The sequence below is a fragment of the Haemaphysalis longicornis genome, unplaced genomic scaffold (genome assembly GCF_048455015.1).
Source record: "Haemaphysalis longicornis isolate Haplotype H1 unplaced genomic scaffold, Haemaphysalis longicornis Haplotype H1 scaffold_9, whole genome shotgun sequence".
NCBI classification, from domain to species: Eukaryota; Metazoa; Arthropoda; class Arachnida; order Ixodida; family Ixodidae; genus Haemaphysalis; species Haemaphysalis longicornis.
In genome coordinates this window covers 3,831,196-3,846,100 of record NW_027526460.1, presented here as the reverse complement: position 1 = coordinate 3,846,100, position 14,905 = coordinate 3,831,196, and the positions used below count along the sequence as shown (strand labels likewise).

Below are 14,905 nucleotides of genomic sequence, written 5' to 3'. Positions count from 1 at the left end.
ATGCTGACTCCCTGGCCCTTTACACCGATCATCTACATTGTCTTTTATGTCATTTCACATATATTTTTAGCTAAATGTTTTGCGTTTCCTATCACTTTGTTGTGATAAAATAACTTTTCATTGGCGCTATTTGCACTTAGTCGGCCTTGTGCCATAAAAATCCCAAACATCATCATAAGCATTACAGCTATCATCCTCCTATTCACTGATCGTTGGGCTGACCCAAGTTTTTTGTACATTCAATACGTGATATACCGTAACAAATGAATATTGGCGTGCCGCTTCTAGAAGAGGGGTCCTACATTGCTGAACGAGTTAAAATCTTCCCACGGGCTAGCGGAACCTTCGCATTTATCTGACATCGCCGTTACTAAACCAACTCAAACGCCACCCTTTAATGATAACGATCATTGCTTATGCCGCGTCACTTTACCATCCGAGCTTTCTTTCCAACTTCCTTATCGTTACAAATAACAGTTCAAAGTAGCCAGCGATGTCGTATGCTACATTATGATTCAAATTTGATGGGTGCAAACATGAGGAATGGGTTCAGATGGGTACTAAAAGTGCGGTAGCTTATTAAAGCGGATGATCACATCAAATAACCTCACTTTATTACCTTAAAGACCCCTTAGAGGGGCTATTACATAAGGGGTGGGAAGCAGATACAACAAATGCGATACATATGCAGCATGGGTATAAATACGAACAGGGGTAACCACTACAGAAAGGAAAAGAATACATATGCAGGATCGGTATAAATATTAACAGGCGTAACACCTTGTCGAAAGAAAGAAAAAACAGGAAAAGAAGACAAAGGGAGAACCAGGGGTACAAAAAGGAACACTCTTGAGTATTAACATTGAAAAGAAGCGAGTAACATTTTGTGTGAATGTTGAGTGACACATTATGGTGGCAAGATCAGCGGAAAGGCCATTCTAGTCGGAGCCTGCGCGAAAAAAGAAGGAGGCGGCAAATGTCGTGGTACGGGCACGTGGCCGGGCGACAATAAAAGAATGAGTGGTGCGGTGAGATGTGCGGGCAGGAGGCCGGATGTAGGGCGGGTGACCGAGTAGACTGTGATAGAACTTGTGGAACAAAATGAGCCTGGCAACTCGGCGACGAATGTTAAGGTTTAAAATATCAGATTCTTGTTTAAGAGATGAAACACTCACGTTGTACGAGTATGAGGAACGAATGAATCTAGCTGCTCGACTCTGGACTGATTCTAGTGCGTCGGTTAAGTATGCTTGATGAGGGCTCCAGATAGGCGACGCGCATTCAAGTTGGGTGCGAATTAAAGATTTGTAGGCTAGCAGTTTTACATGAGGGGGTGCATGACGTAGGTGTCGTTTTAAGAAACCAAGCGGTCTGTTAGCTGATATGATATTGGTAATATGTGCGCGCCATGATAAATCGTTGCTCAAAGTGACTCCCAAGTACTTATAAGTGATGAAATTTTCCAATGAAACGTTACCGATTTGATAAGAATAGGTGAGGGGGATGCGGCGACGGTGCAAAGAGGGACTTGCATTTATTAGGGTTTAGTGCTATGAGCCAACGGTTGCACCAGTTAAGCACATGGTTAATATCATCTTGCAACGCAGCTTGAGCTGATGTGTTAGTAACGGTACGGTATATTGCGCAATCGTCTGCAAACATACGAATATTGCTGGACACATGGAAAGGTAGATCGTTAATGTATATTAGAAATAATAAGGGGCTGAGAACAGATCCTTGCGATCCTGATCGCAATTTCATGCCAGAATAAATGGCACGCAGATCGGCATTTATGCGTTTTTATGCGTCGCGTACTCATTTCGTTGTTTTTGCTCCTAAACGTAAAAAAAGAAAAGTCAGTCAATTAAATTCAATGTAAATTTTGTACGAAAAAGCAGGATCACTCCGCCACGTGATTGGGAAGTGCGACTTCAGCTGAGAAAACCGAGCCCTCTTCTTTTCCCCCACCCCCTCTTTTGGAGAGCGATGGGAAATTTTGGCGTCCAGCTCCTCACTGGCGACCCAGCTTGCTCTGGTCCACACAGCTCAGGCGGCCAGGACGTCATATGGGCTCCAGTCCCAATTTCGTCCCAATTTAGGCACGCATGATTACACAACTCGGTGGTTCTCGCAACATTACGAACACCTACGGCCTCTCAGATGAAGTGGAGCTCTTTGGAATTCTGCGCGCAGTTCAAAGCATCCAACTTCTTTGTGGGGATGATTGAATACGATTCAACCATCCCCACAAAGAAGTTCCACATCATCACTGACTCGCACGTCACCCTCCGGGAACTGAATAGGACGTTAACGCCTAACTCTACGGCGACGAACATCCCCCACTTAGTACGGGACCTGTCTCATGAAGAAATCACGATACGCATGGTCTGGACACCTGCGCACACGTCTGGAGCAGGCGGCAACCGAACGGCGCACAACGCTGCCCGGGAGTGTCTACTAAATCCTCCCACGGTTCTCGACACCACTTCAGCACAATCTGACCCACCCAACACACCTGAACAACACTGGCAACAAAAACTTCGTCAAGCTAGAGCCCTCAGCCGGCACCGGCTAGCCGAGGCCTCACCGCCTGGTTACCTCGCACCACTATAGACCCTTCCCAGAACAGGAGAGGTCTTCACCAACAAAGTTTATGCCAACTCGGCCTATACCCCTGATGTGATTTCGAAGTGGACGAACCCAAGGCGTCCCTCCTTACTCAGGTGCCCCCACTGTGGCACCAACGAAACACCCAACTTGCTCCACCTTATTTGGTCATGTGCAGCCTTCTCAGACGTTCGTGAGCAGTTGGTCACAAGCGCCACGGTTCCGACGTCGGTGTTACAGCATGTCGAATATGTTAGGCACAACCCCGAAATCCTAGAAAACATCACAGACTTTGCCCTAACAAATGGTCTCTATAAGATGGTTTAATGGCTGACCGACTACCTTTTCAAGTCGACCATGTCACAAATGAACACCGGTGCGCATCCATCTTGCCGCACCAACCGTAATGTGCCATAAAGAACTATGACGGACACCCCCTCCCGTCAGGGGAAGGCCAATGTGTGTGCGTTGCTCCAACGGGACCTCGAGAGACAGCTACAGTGACAGCTGCAGTGAAGCTTGAACATTACCCGCCGCGGTGGCTCAGTGGCTAAGGCGTTGCGCTGCTGAGCACGAGGTCGCGGGTTCGATTCCCGGCCGCGGCGGCCGCTTTTCTGATGGAGGCGAAAAGCAAAAACGCCCGTGTGTACGAGATTTCGGCGCACGATAAAGATCCCCAGGTGGTCAAAATTAATCCGGAGCCCTCCACTACGGCGCGCCTCTTCGCCTGCGTTGCGTCGGCGCGTTAAACCCCACAATCAATCAAGCTTGAACATTACTTAGATGTACTACAACTACTTAGTGTTGTCTTTTCCAATCCTCCTTTCCATTCCCTACACACAGGGCTTTATAGCCTCCTCTAATTAATTCATTCATTCATTCTCCCCTTCTCTCTGCCCACCCTCTCTCGACTCTCCTGCTACCACTTTGCTCTTTTTTATCATAGAGTGAACGTAGCAACCTCGCGCCGTCGTCATCGTCGTAAGCACTGACAAGGGAGGTTTTTATTGTTGTAAACTGTTAGAAATACCTAGTATCAAAGACCCGATGATTGAGCGGTGGAAGGAAATGCTGTCCAGCAAAGATCGGCGCGCGCGGGACGGCCCGCTGTATCTGGCGGCGTGAGCAGAATGCAGGACTCCTGCTTTTTTTTTTTTTTTTTTACCCCCGGAATTATTTCTCAAACTAAGAACTCTAACACAGCAGTTTTAGACAAAGTAAAATTTATCAATTACGGCACTTTTGGCAGCATTTTTTTTTACCAAAAACTTCATTCGCGTAGCCACAAAGTCGTTGCTGGCCATGCCACGCCGAACTTCTGGCCGAACTACCGGGGGTATGGCGGTACCCATGGAGACACGGAGCGCTTTCGCAGAATCACGTAGACACTAGCGCCAGATCCCACTCTAGGTAAGCTAGTGAGAAACTCTATGGACCAATGGGACACCGTGTTGCTCAACTCCGATTTGGCGGATAAAACTTGGGCCATCCAGCTGGCCGAAGGCGCTGCTAGAGCCCAAGGGCTGAAGAGAAAAGCTGCTTATTTAAAGTGGTGCTCGACGGGAGTGGCTCCTCAGTTGAGGAGTCCATGCGCAACCTTCGGCAGCGCAGCTCTAGGCAGCATGATATCCCACGTCTCGGGGGTAATGGATGAGGTGGTTGTCCTTGCACTCCCGGATGCTGTGAGGGAGTGTGCCTGGTTGTCCGCGCAAAGTTTGCATAGTGGATTGCACTGGTTGGGTGATAGTATACGCCTGGGACCTCCAGCTTCTCTCAAAAGATTTGTTTCTCTCTCTCTTGGCGCCCTCCCTGTATACAATGTGAAAAACTGCTGGCAATACGCACCTCGTCGTTGTTACGCGAACTTCTTTAAGATGTTCTCTTCAAAAAATCCCGTGTGTGGACGGGTATGGCAAGGCGGATAGAGTGGACGAGTGCTGTACTGCTTATCTCCGTCCGCTCGCTTTCTTACAACGAACTTACCTGACGAGGTAAACGGGAACGAGACATACAGCCGCTTCCAAATAGACTGTAATAAAGAGAAGCAATCACACAGGCGCAAAAGTGTAGAAGACTAGATTCGTTTATTTATATTCGGCGAATTATACGCTTTTATATTACAAAATATCCCTGTTTCGTCGCGCATGCCTGTAGGCAAGGAGCACTCGTGGCGTGCGAGAACAACAATGAGCATTCGCCGCGTGTTGCATAGAAAAACTACTTGCTCTCTCTCTCTCTCTCTCTCAGTGTATATAAAGAAAAACATTTGACCACCCAGTGGATATGCATCTGCAGAGAGCACATGTTGACTCTTGAAGAGCGCCAGATTTGCGACAGCTGAACAGCTGTGCCTTGCTCAGATATCGTTTATCTCTTCTCAAAATGCCTAATGAGAGGAGGGGCTCTCACACAGGAAAAAATATACAGATACCGGGACATGAGCTACAGTTTTTGTTAGTCTCTATTGACTGTCGCTTCCAGGCTACTCAACAGGAGCATCAAAATATCTCATCCACCGACTTGACGTCCACTTAAGGCAGCGAGTGGCAGAGGCAGTATTCAGTGCTCCCGAAGCCTTCAGCTCGGTGCATAGTCGTGCTCTTTATTCCGAAATAACTTGGCGTACGTACCTGGGCGTGTGAGTTAAGTAACGAAATAAGTCCGAAACTACTTCAAAATTATTCTTCGGTTACGCTGCGCCACTACTTTTTCTGAGCCGTTTCCAGTGGTGTATCCATGGCTTTTTTACGCGCAGTTATGTGAAAGTCGAAGGCTTCTCCTGCGATTGACTTGTAGCAAACATTTGATTTTAGAGGGCATTGCTAAAACACCGATTTCTCGCATTTTTTATTGTCTTTCCACACTGTCTGACAAGTGTGCACTAGAAGCTCCACACTCCAAAGGTGCATGCTTTTGCCTTTCGTGCCTTATGATTAGCTCATTTCAAAAGGCAAGCAGTATAGTAATCTCTGACACTGTTTTAATACATTATTCCGGGAGAAAAAAATATGGTATTTTGTTTGTTTACTGCTTCTGCGTGCATGACTAGACAGTTATATTTCTTTGTTTCTCGTAAGCGCTCTTGTAGCTCACGCTCATGTCATCTGGAAAATAAATATATCACAGGCGTTCAAAGGAAAAGAAAAAAAAAGTTAACATTTTTCTGCCTCTATTTGGTTCACTCCTCGAGCCAAAGGCTTTTACCAATTATACGAGCAGTATGAGGAAAACGGTGCCGGTCTAGCTGCACCTTGCTCGCACTTGTCGAACTCATACCGACTTAAGTACCGTCACAAATATTGGTCATCCAGCATCCTCTCGCTTTTCTTTTCCTCATCTGAAACCACGGTCATCGTTCGCTTCGTTGAATCTTTGAAGAACGAAGGCTTGCCTAGCGAGCCCCACTACCGCAAGTGCCCACGATACTGTATGGACTAGCACCGCACACATCAGAGTTGCATACATGTATGACACAATCCCGTCTTCGTAGTTGAAGCTTGTTGACTTATTATTGAACTCGGGCTGGTATCCGCGTCGTGCGAAAAAATGTTTCTTTTTTCCCCTCTTCAGGTGGCACGTGTGTGGATTGTAGATGAAGCCACTTCCTCCCTATGACGTCGCGGCGCTGTTCTGGTTCCATAGTTATCGAAGTGCTCAGTTCCCACCTCTTCGTTGCCTCAAGGTCTCGGACCGCGATGCTTACGCAGATTACCGGGGCGGTTTCGACGCTCAAAGGTGTCCCGAGCCCTTCCGCATCAGTCGCCGCTGCCGCGAATACCGCCGTACCAGTCAGAAAGCTAGATCGCCAACTTGAGATGAGAGCTGAGATCATGGGTCGTCCCTGGCGCGTGTGCGTCGCGGATGGTGTACCCGTCACTCAAGACAATCTTGACTACTCGCCGTTGTATCGAAAAGAGCTCTCAAGTCTCCCTCGCAGAAGAGGTGCACACCTCTGACCCAACAAAAACAAAATTAATGCAAAAGATGTCTTGCTCGGCTGTCCAGTTTAGGAGGATTTCCCAGGGGCCATCCATGGGACCACCCGAACGCACGCTGACGCCGCACAACTGGTGCACCTCTCAAGCCGGGTGAGTTCCAGGCGAAGGATCACAGAGGTCTCTCTGGTCAGTAGGCTATCTCGCTGCCCCACGGCCTGTACGGCTTGACGCCGCTGCCGGAGTGCGGGGACAGGTCGGAGCCGTAGGAAGGCGTTGTGGACGAGGTGGGCGTCATGGGCGAAAATCCGGCCACGCCGTGGAAGTACTGGTTGCCCGGATGCTGGATGTGAGGCGCCGCCGGCAGCATGGCGCTCGCCGTGGCCGACGGCGGCGTGAGCGGCATGGTCGAGGGCCTGGCCGCCGGGAAGTGCTGCCGGAAGCCGTTGGTGTCCAGGGGAAGCCGCGGAGGCTCGGCGCCGGACGAGTAGTGCTCTCCGGCCGCCGCCGGCTGGGGCGAGGCCGAGGGCAGCGAGGACGCGTAGTGGGGCGGGGCCGGGCTGGTGCCGCTGGTGGGGCTCCAGGAGGACTTCGCGGCCAGCTCCCTCTGCGCCGAGTAGCACTGCAGGTGGCTCATGAGGCGCAGCCGGAGCGGGTCCTGCAGGTCGATGCCCTCGATGGCCACCAGGTAGCGGGCCACCTCGCTGGCGCACTCGCGGAAGCCCATCGTGTGGTAGTCCATGGCGAACTTGTGCGGGTCGAAGGTGAACGCGTCCACCCCTGCAGCGAGAGCGGGCCGCGGGAGGGAGGGTCACGCATCCGCTGCTCTGCGGCCACATGCATTGTTACACGCTACTGTGCGGCCGGCGGCTCCCAGCGCTTCTGAGAATGGTGCAAAAGACGCTTGACGCAGTATTCGAACAACTCGCTTGTCAAAAGACTACCTTTTCTTCAATTCGTCAAATAGGATCGCTGCTGACAGAAAATCAGAGCCAAGCTTCCACTCTGTGCAGCTGGCCCTCTGGTGGGATTTGCTATGTTGGGGGTGTAGCAGTGTTGGGATATACTATGCTGAATTATAAGATCAGGGGGCGCAACCTCTACGTCGCAGGCTAAGTGCACACGCGATTGTTGGGCAGGGACAATGACGTCTCCAGTGCGCCGCACAGATGGCCTCCGAAGAGCGCACGGCGTTGTGCAATGTCAGGGGGCCGAATGACGCCGCGCGTGACAAGGCTCGGGAAAGAGGCGGCGGCGACTGAGAGCAGCATAATGTGCGGCTGTAGCCATCCCGCTGCGCAGGTGACCATGCAACACATGATGCCGGAAGACCAGCTTACAGACCAAGTTTATAATCACTCCTTTAAAGTCATCGTCACCTCTACACAGAAGTGCTTTGATGAGAAGACATTTTTTGGTGGCAACATATGCGGCTGCATATCAAAATATGGAGGCCCTATGTCTTCATTCTATTTTTACACCGACGCTATTTATGGCTATAGCCAGGCAGAGCGTCTCCGGCGATAAACCGAGCGTAAATCAACAATTTTGAGCGCATAAGAAAAAACACAAACATTTAAAAAGGATGCCCTAGGGTCTTCGGTGGGGCGTCTCCTCTACATGCAACAGGTGTCTATGAAAATGTATAACAAAATGCTGAAATCCCGAAAAATATAAACCACATCCTCGTGCTCAGCAGCCGAATGCCTCAACTACTGAGCTGCCACGATGGGTGCGTTTTTTTACTGTTGCAAACATTATTTTTTGAGCCCGAAATGTTTGTGTCCGTGGAAGGTGACAGCCCGTAAAACTCCGAAGCCCGCTTCCCTAGCTTTTTTTAAAAACTTAGATACGAGCACTGCTGCCTGTTTAAAAATCTGAATTGGCGCGGTGTCCACAGTCGTTTACGACCTCACCTGCGAGAAGTTACAGCGTTCAGTTTCCTTTGGTCCTGCCTTACAAGGCTCAGTCATCAACCCCAACCGTATCCTTCACAGCGTCGCTTGTCAGCCCTTTGTGCGTGTCCTACGCCAGGCGTATAGCTTTCCTTTGTAGGCGTACGGCTGAACTTCAAGTGGAGGTCAAATTTTCCTTCACAGTCTTACTTCCACCTCGGGGATTTCCCCTAAATATGATCGATTTACACCGGTGTAGAGCGAGCGCCCTAAATAGGCGGTGGTCCCGGGTTCAAATCCTGGACCAGGACGAATTTTTATTTAACTGCGAAGTTGTAGCTGTGTGGCTGCATTGCAGGCGGGTGTCAAAGTTTCCTTCGCACAATCAGCGGAAAGCCCGACTGACGTAAGCTTCGGCCAAAGTGCTGCCGCAAACGACGGCAGCGCGGCGTGCAAACAGGAGCGGCGGCGTTCCCTTCCATTGCCTTTATCTTGACGCGCAGCAGCTCGGTGGAGCGCTTTGGGCGCGCTCTCAAGGAAGTGGTCGCACACGCACGTACCACACTTGGCGCAACCCGAAACTCGCACGCAGCCGCCCTATTGAGCCCGCGCACGGCGGCCGGATCAAGCGTGGGAACGGAGCCGCCGAGGAAGAGAAGCGTCCGAGCTCGTCGGCCGCCGCCGGGGCGCCCTGGCAGTGGAGCCAGCCAGCTCTGCGAGTCCGACTGATATACGCCACGCTGGTTGCGCATCGAGGATTGGAGAAGAGAGCGCAGCTAGCAGTTTCCTGACGCACCACCGCACTCGCTGCTTCGAGCTTCAGAATAAGCGTGATACGGCGCGAGTGTTCCGCCCGTAGAGTCATTCCGAAAGTTGACTGTGCATCTTTCCTGCTGCACGGCTTCCTTCCAGTACTCAATTAAAATCGGCAATGTTACGGGAGAGCGCAGTTGCATCAAGGCCCCTTTTTGTTACACTCCGTTCCAGTCCTAGCTCCTTTTTTACAGCGAAGCTGTCCATTGCTCGTTTCTGAGAATTTGTGCGTCCGCGGAAGACACAACACCGTCGATCAGGCTTTTAAATCTTGCGGCAAAGCCAACTTTCCGGTGAATGCTCCGTAGCTATCAATCTAATGTAGATATCTTGAAATAAATCACGGTGAAATTGGCAGCTAGGGTGACCCTATTATTACGCCGAGTTTTATTTATTTGTCATTATTATTTAGTTCACAGTAAAGTTGCAAACGTTGCAGAATTCCCGGCGGTCGTCCACGGGAGGGAAACGGACAGCCCCATGTTTGCCCGCTAAAATAAAACTCTAGTATTTCCAAGTTTCATTCAGCGAATTAACTAGGAAATATGCTCTAATTGCACATTTCAAAGAAACGTGTTTTGCTTCGTCCACTCCTTGGGCTGCGTCCAACTTAGCAGTGATCATTCCTCTTCGAGGAGTGAAAGGCCACTAAGTTTTTTTTTTCCTTCTGCAGCTCAGCTATCAAGAATGCGAAATTTAAAAGTGCTTGTACTTGAGCGCCCTGTGGTGACGCTTCGCAGGGCTCTTTTTCATTGGCCCGACAGTGGTGACTTCATTTTCCGCAATTCTGCAAACTCGTGCCTCTGATGAGAATGGATGGATGGAAAGGATGTGTCCACTTATTTGCTAAGACGAGTATAGTGACGGAGGCATAGGAAACCTTCAGTGAGGAACCAGTCAGAAATGTTGTTCGAAACAACAACAACAAAAAAGCGCGTGAAGCGCGACTCACGGGTTGCCGAGTTATCTTGTTCCGGGCCACTTATGCTGTGCACGCACGGACAAACGGCGCAAGGAAGGCATCCAAATAAAAGACCACAGTGGCGTGCCGGGATCCGACTGAGCGACAGGCTACTGTGCAGGGGCCTCCACGTAATGTGTGTGTGAGTGGGGGGGGGGGGGGGGGGGTGGAGCGGTTGAGGGGGCTAAGGAACCTGGCGGAAAATTAGTTTGAGTTATTTTTGGAACAAATTAGTGCTTATTCAGAAGTATTTCTTATATCGAATTGTCGCTTAAGTCACCCAGTCTAAACCATCCTTGAATGATTTTTTTTCGTACGCATTGTGCATTTCACGTATATAATTATCGACTACATCAACTTGCTTACTGCTCGCCTCCGAGGTCGATGAAGCTCAAATTCGACTGCCCAGTGTGTGGGAAGCGGAAAATCCGCAGCACCGCAAACCGCCCCTAGGGCTCTGACCGACTCCTGCACTGCCTGCGCGGCCGACAGCGCGGAAACTCGGAGCGCCGGCGCATCGTACTCTAGCATACGCAATCGCCGCGTGGGGCCCCGTGGGGGGAATTCATCGGGCAGCACCTGGCTTCGGGAAATCGCACTGGGTGGCGGGCGGAACGTCCCGACATGCGCGCAGACGAGCGTGACGTTTGCGCGCCAAGGCCCGATCGCACTCGTCTCTCTACACCGCGTAGTTGGACAAAGCCCTCGTCAACGCTGTTCATCCGCTGCGCACAGCAAGGTCTCAGTTTCTCGGGCGTTAGGCACCCCCAACGTTCGGCGTTGGCGCCTTTAATTCTACCCCCAAGCTGACTTCGCCAAATAACTAGCGTTGCAGTCGTGGAAACGAAAATAAGAGCAAAAAAAAAAAAAAACATTAGCCATCCCACTCCGTGAAAGGGCAGGTGAACAACGAAGCCTGAGTCCGGATGACTAGATGCGGCGTCTCCACTGCGGTGACAGAAGAGGAAGAAACTTCTGAATGGTTCGCATGTTGCTGCCTAAAACGCTCGCCAGAATTTGTTTGTGTGTCGAACCACCCTGTACCGAAACGTCCTGTACCGAAACGTTCTGTACTGAAATCCCCGTGTCCCGAAATTCCCGTGTCCTGAAAGGTCCGTGTACCGAAAATGCCGTACCGAAACGCCCTGTACCGAAATTCCCTTTACCGAAAAGACCGGAGCCGCCGACATAGCTATATCCGCAGCTAAGACGACCATAAGGAGTAGTTTCGCCATTCAGTAAACCATATAGAGCAAATGAAACTTCGTAAGAGACAAATAAAAAAAAACGTGTAGTAAATGAAACCGGATTTAGCTCGTTTCGTTGCTCCATTCGGTGCTTGCAAAACTTTACTGCGCGTTGTACTGCTCGCAATGTTTTTTTTCATGTAGTTTGTAAGCGGTGTTCTATCGCGGTAAGAAGCGAAGCCGTTTGAACTGTGTATATGCGATATTTTTACTTCTATCATCAATATCTGTTATAAATGCCCCCTCCCCCCCCCCTTGTGTGCTTATGTGAACAAAAGCTTCATTTCATTATCACAGTTCTTTGAAGGTCTCTCCACCGATGTATCGTGTATATTTACCACTAGGGACCCATGCTCGACATAAAACTGAAAAAAAACGGCAAAATGAACATCCCTTGCGCCACGAGATACCAGGCTATCGTGAACCGCTGTCACGATACTTTAAAATCTAGAATAATTTGGCACTAGTAGGTTCGTTCAGCTATTTCATACCTTTGGAGTGGAGCATCTTGAGGTGGTCAACAGTCATCTGAAGAATTTCAGCTTTCTCTAGCTTGGCAGATCCCTGCGTGCACAGTGAGAGAGTACGAAGACTGTTACTGATGTGTGCGTCTGTCGTGTAGCTTCTTTCGAACGTCCGCAGATAAATAGGATCTGTTCGGGGGAAAGCACACTTTTCGAAAGATGCGTTCACAAGACACGAAATGAATCAAATTTAGAAAGCGTCCTATAGGCATAGCTAAACAGTGGTGATATTTCTTCTTTTGTAGGTGTAACCATGCTATTATCTGCACAGTGCTATGAAACCTTATTGCTTTTATGCCCCAAGCACCTTTTTTTATCATTTGCCACTGCGTTGACACTGGTAACACTCTGAAACAAACAGGGCTAACTTATTGACGAGCGAAGGGCAGCTTTTCATCGCTTATCCTGCGGAAACTTTGTCTTAGATGAGAGTAACGTCTTCTTACCGCAAGAAATTCAAAATTTTCGTTCCCCGTTTCAAGGAAGGCGCTTCTGCTCGGAGCGAACCTAGCATAGCTTTCTAGGATTTGTTCAGAAATCGAAACGCTGGACTCGATTTCCGCACACATTGTGAATTGCTTATTTTCTAGCTACGAAATTGTAGTCATGCTTATTCTTTCGTTTTGCCATGCAAAACGTATGCGGAAACTCGAAAAACAAGGAGCAACATAGGTTTGTGCCATACAGTTCTGTGGGAACGGCCTGTTCCGAGATATTTTTATGGTGTTTTTTTCTTAGTTTTCGTTAGATATAATTAGACGCAGAGAAGTAATAACGGGAAACTGTTTACATGATGAGAGTCCCCTGGGCGTCGGCATAGAGATTAACAATGTTGTTCTTTGCTTGTCAACATCAATAACAAAACTATAAAAAAACAGAGCATTACTAAGCCCTGCGGCGCTTCAACGACACCATTATTATGAATTATATTAAACGTGAAGTATAAATAGGACATCGTCACGGCGCTGTGAGTGCAGTATACGTCTCTTTTTTCAACTGACATGATCAAAAATTCCTACTGGCTACACCAACTGTCCTTGTTGTATACTACCAAAACATTTTATTATCGGTAGGCAGCTGTTACAGCAGTTTATCGATGCGTCTCATTTTAAACGCAGTAGTGTACAGAGTTAGTCGCACCACTTGTACTAAAATTTCCGCGATTATCATGCATTTCCGTGTCACACAGGTTGGCACACAGGCTAAATGAATACACTAGTAGCAACCGGTACAGAGGCTTACAGCTTTGGCCGAGTTTACAAAATTGGGCAGTTGGAACTGGGGGATAACTCTTTCACTGGCAATGCATGTTCGGGACCGTGCGTATTGAGGCTGCGGGTAGCAAGCTTTGAATCGCCTTGTACAAGCGTAAGAGTGTGTCATTCGAAACACTCTCTCGCATAGCGGTGCAGTTGTATAGATAAATGACAGATTTAGAGTGTCCCTCTTACCTGCTTTTCGAACGCCGTGGGCACGAGCCTACGAAGTTCGGTCAGGGAGCTGTTAATCCTATCTCGCCGTCTCTTCTCGATGATCTGTGGAAAAAATGCGTTCATCTCGTCAGGACTGGTCAACGCAGCTTGCATCAACGCAAATTTCATTCTACTTCATGTCAACGCCATAGTTCCAGGGTTTGTATCGCATACGTACTGCGCAAGAAAGTTTGTTTTATATATATATATATATATATATTACTGATGACAAGCTAGAAAACTGAGTGATAATTACGCAAAATTGATGTGCAAAGCAGTGAGCAAGGCTAGAAGGAGAGTCCGCAGATCCATTTGTGAGAGCTACCTGATGGGCTTTCGAATTAAGTCTGGACAGTCAGTTGGGCGGAGCTTTCCACGTTGTGACCACACCTGGCAAGTGGAATGTTGGCTGAATGCCAATAAATTTGGGCAAGTAAGTTGTTACAGATATGTGAGTGCACACCGTTGGCTACACGTGAGGGCTGGTTTCCAGATGTGATCTTTAGAGCCCGCACTGCGGACGGCACTGAAGTATTCCTCCGGCAAATCCCGAGTCGTGGCACGTGCAACATCAACGAGTTTTTGGACGTCCCAAACAAGGGCGACGATGACGGTATCCCCGAAGGAAGAGAACTCACGCCTCGTCTTTTCTTCCTGGTCAGCAGCTGGCAGCTGGCGGAACTGGAGCTGGTCCTGGAATGGCCGAAGGAAAACATGACGACCACGCGTTGGGCCCGGCGTTCGGCAGGGCGGCGTTCGGCAGGGCGGGCGCGCGGCCGGCACGTCCGTTCGGTCGCGTGCGCGGTTCCCGAATGCGGGCACGTGGCCGGGCGCCGCTCGCCGCCGCCCTCCTCGCCCGGCGACGCTTACCCTCGGGACGATGCGTCGTCTTCGTCGCACTCCGAGTCCATCATGTCGCCGACCGTGCGTCGCATGGCGCGTGTGCCGCCGACTGAGACACGCGCCCCCCTCCCGGGACGCTTTCCCACGCGGCCTCCGGCCCGTGCGGGAAAGGGGAGCGCTCACCGTGGGAGAGTTTTCGGCGGCGCGCGGAATAATGGCCGGGAGCGTGCCCCGCTACGAGGGCACTTGCTGATTTGGGAGAGGGTGCGGCGGCTCCGTTAGCCGACCTGGCCAACAGATTACGCGGGGGGCCAGGGCAAATGAAAGAACAGGGTGGAGGATAACGGCGCGGCGGTGCGCGCAATTTTAGTTTCGGTTTCGCACGAGTGCTACTGTGTTGATCGTATCGCGCGCAGTTAGGGCACACGACGATAATTTTTCGAGGAGGACGGCGGGGGAGGAAAGAAGGAGGGCATCGGTGGAGGGGCCCTGCAAATGAAATAGCCGGCACAAGCGATCGCAGTCGCCGGGCGGCAGGTTTTCGTGCCTGCGCGGTGCGCGGTAACACGGCTGTGGCGATGCTATCTCTGGGCTAAGTTGAGGCTCCT

At 50.1% G+C, this 14,905-nt stretch overlaps 1 protein-coding gene across 2 annotated transcripts; it reads right to left on the bottom strand.

Annotated features, from left to right (window-relative positions):
• Positions 1-4,246: 4,246 nt before the first annotated feature.
• LOC144151838 (hairy/enhancer-of-split related with YRPW motif protein-like) lies at positions 4,247-14,490 on the bottom strand. Of its 2 annotated transcripts, XM_077683001.1 has the most exons (5): positions 14,325-14,490; positions 14,093-14,147; positions 13,434-13,517; positions 11,950-12,022; positions 4,247-7,322 (listed from the first exon to the last, which is right to left on the bottom strand). In XM_077683001.1, exons 1-5 carry the CDS (start codon positions 14,387-14,389, stop codon positions 6,733-6,735), a joined length of 867 nt encoding a protein of 288 aa, XP_077539127.1. In that variant the 5' UTR covers positions 14,390-14,490; the 3' UTR covers positions 4,247-6,732. The 2 variants fall into 2 exon arrangements, with proteins under 2 accessions (XP_077539127.1, XP_077539128.1); XM_077683002.1 differs by lacking the exon at positions 14,325-14,490 and having other exon boundaries at positions 14,093-14,304.
• Between the last annotated feature and the right edge of the window lie 415 nt (positions 14,491-14,905).

Excerpts from the sequence above, each read along its gene's own strand:
- LOC144151838 (XM_077683001.1), bottom strand. The coding sequence starts at position 14,389 with ATGCGACGCACGGTCGGCGACATGATGGACTCGGAGTGCGACGAAGAC. Across the intron at positions 13,518-14,092 it reads CCAGGAAGAAAAGACGAGGC|ATCATCGAGAAGAGACGGCG; the intron begins GTGAGTTCTCTT and ends TTTTTTCCACAG. Across the intron at positions 12,023-13,433 it reads CCACGGCGTTCGAAAAGCAG|GGATCTGCCAAGCTAGAGAA; the intron begins GTAAGAGGGACA and ends CTGTGCACGCAG.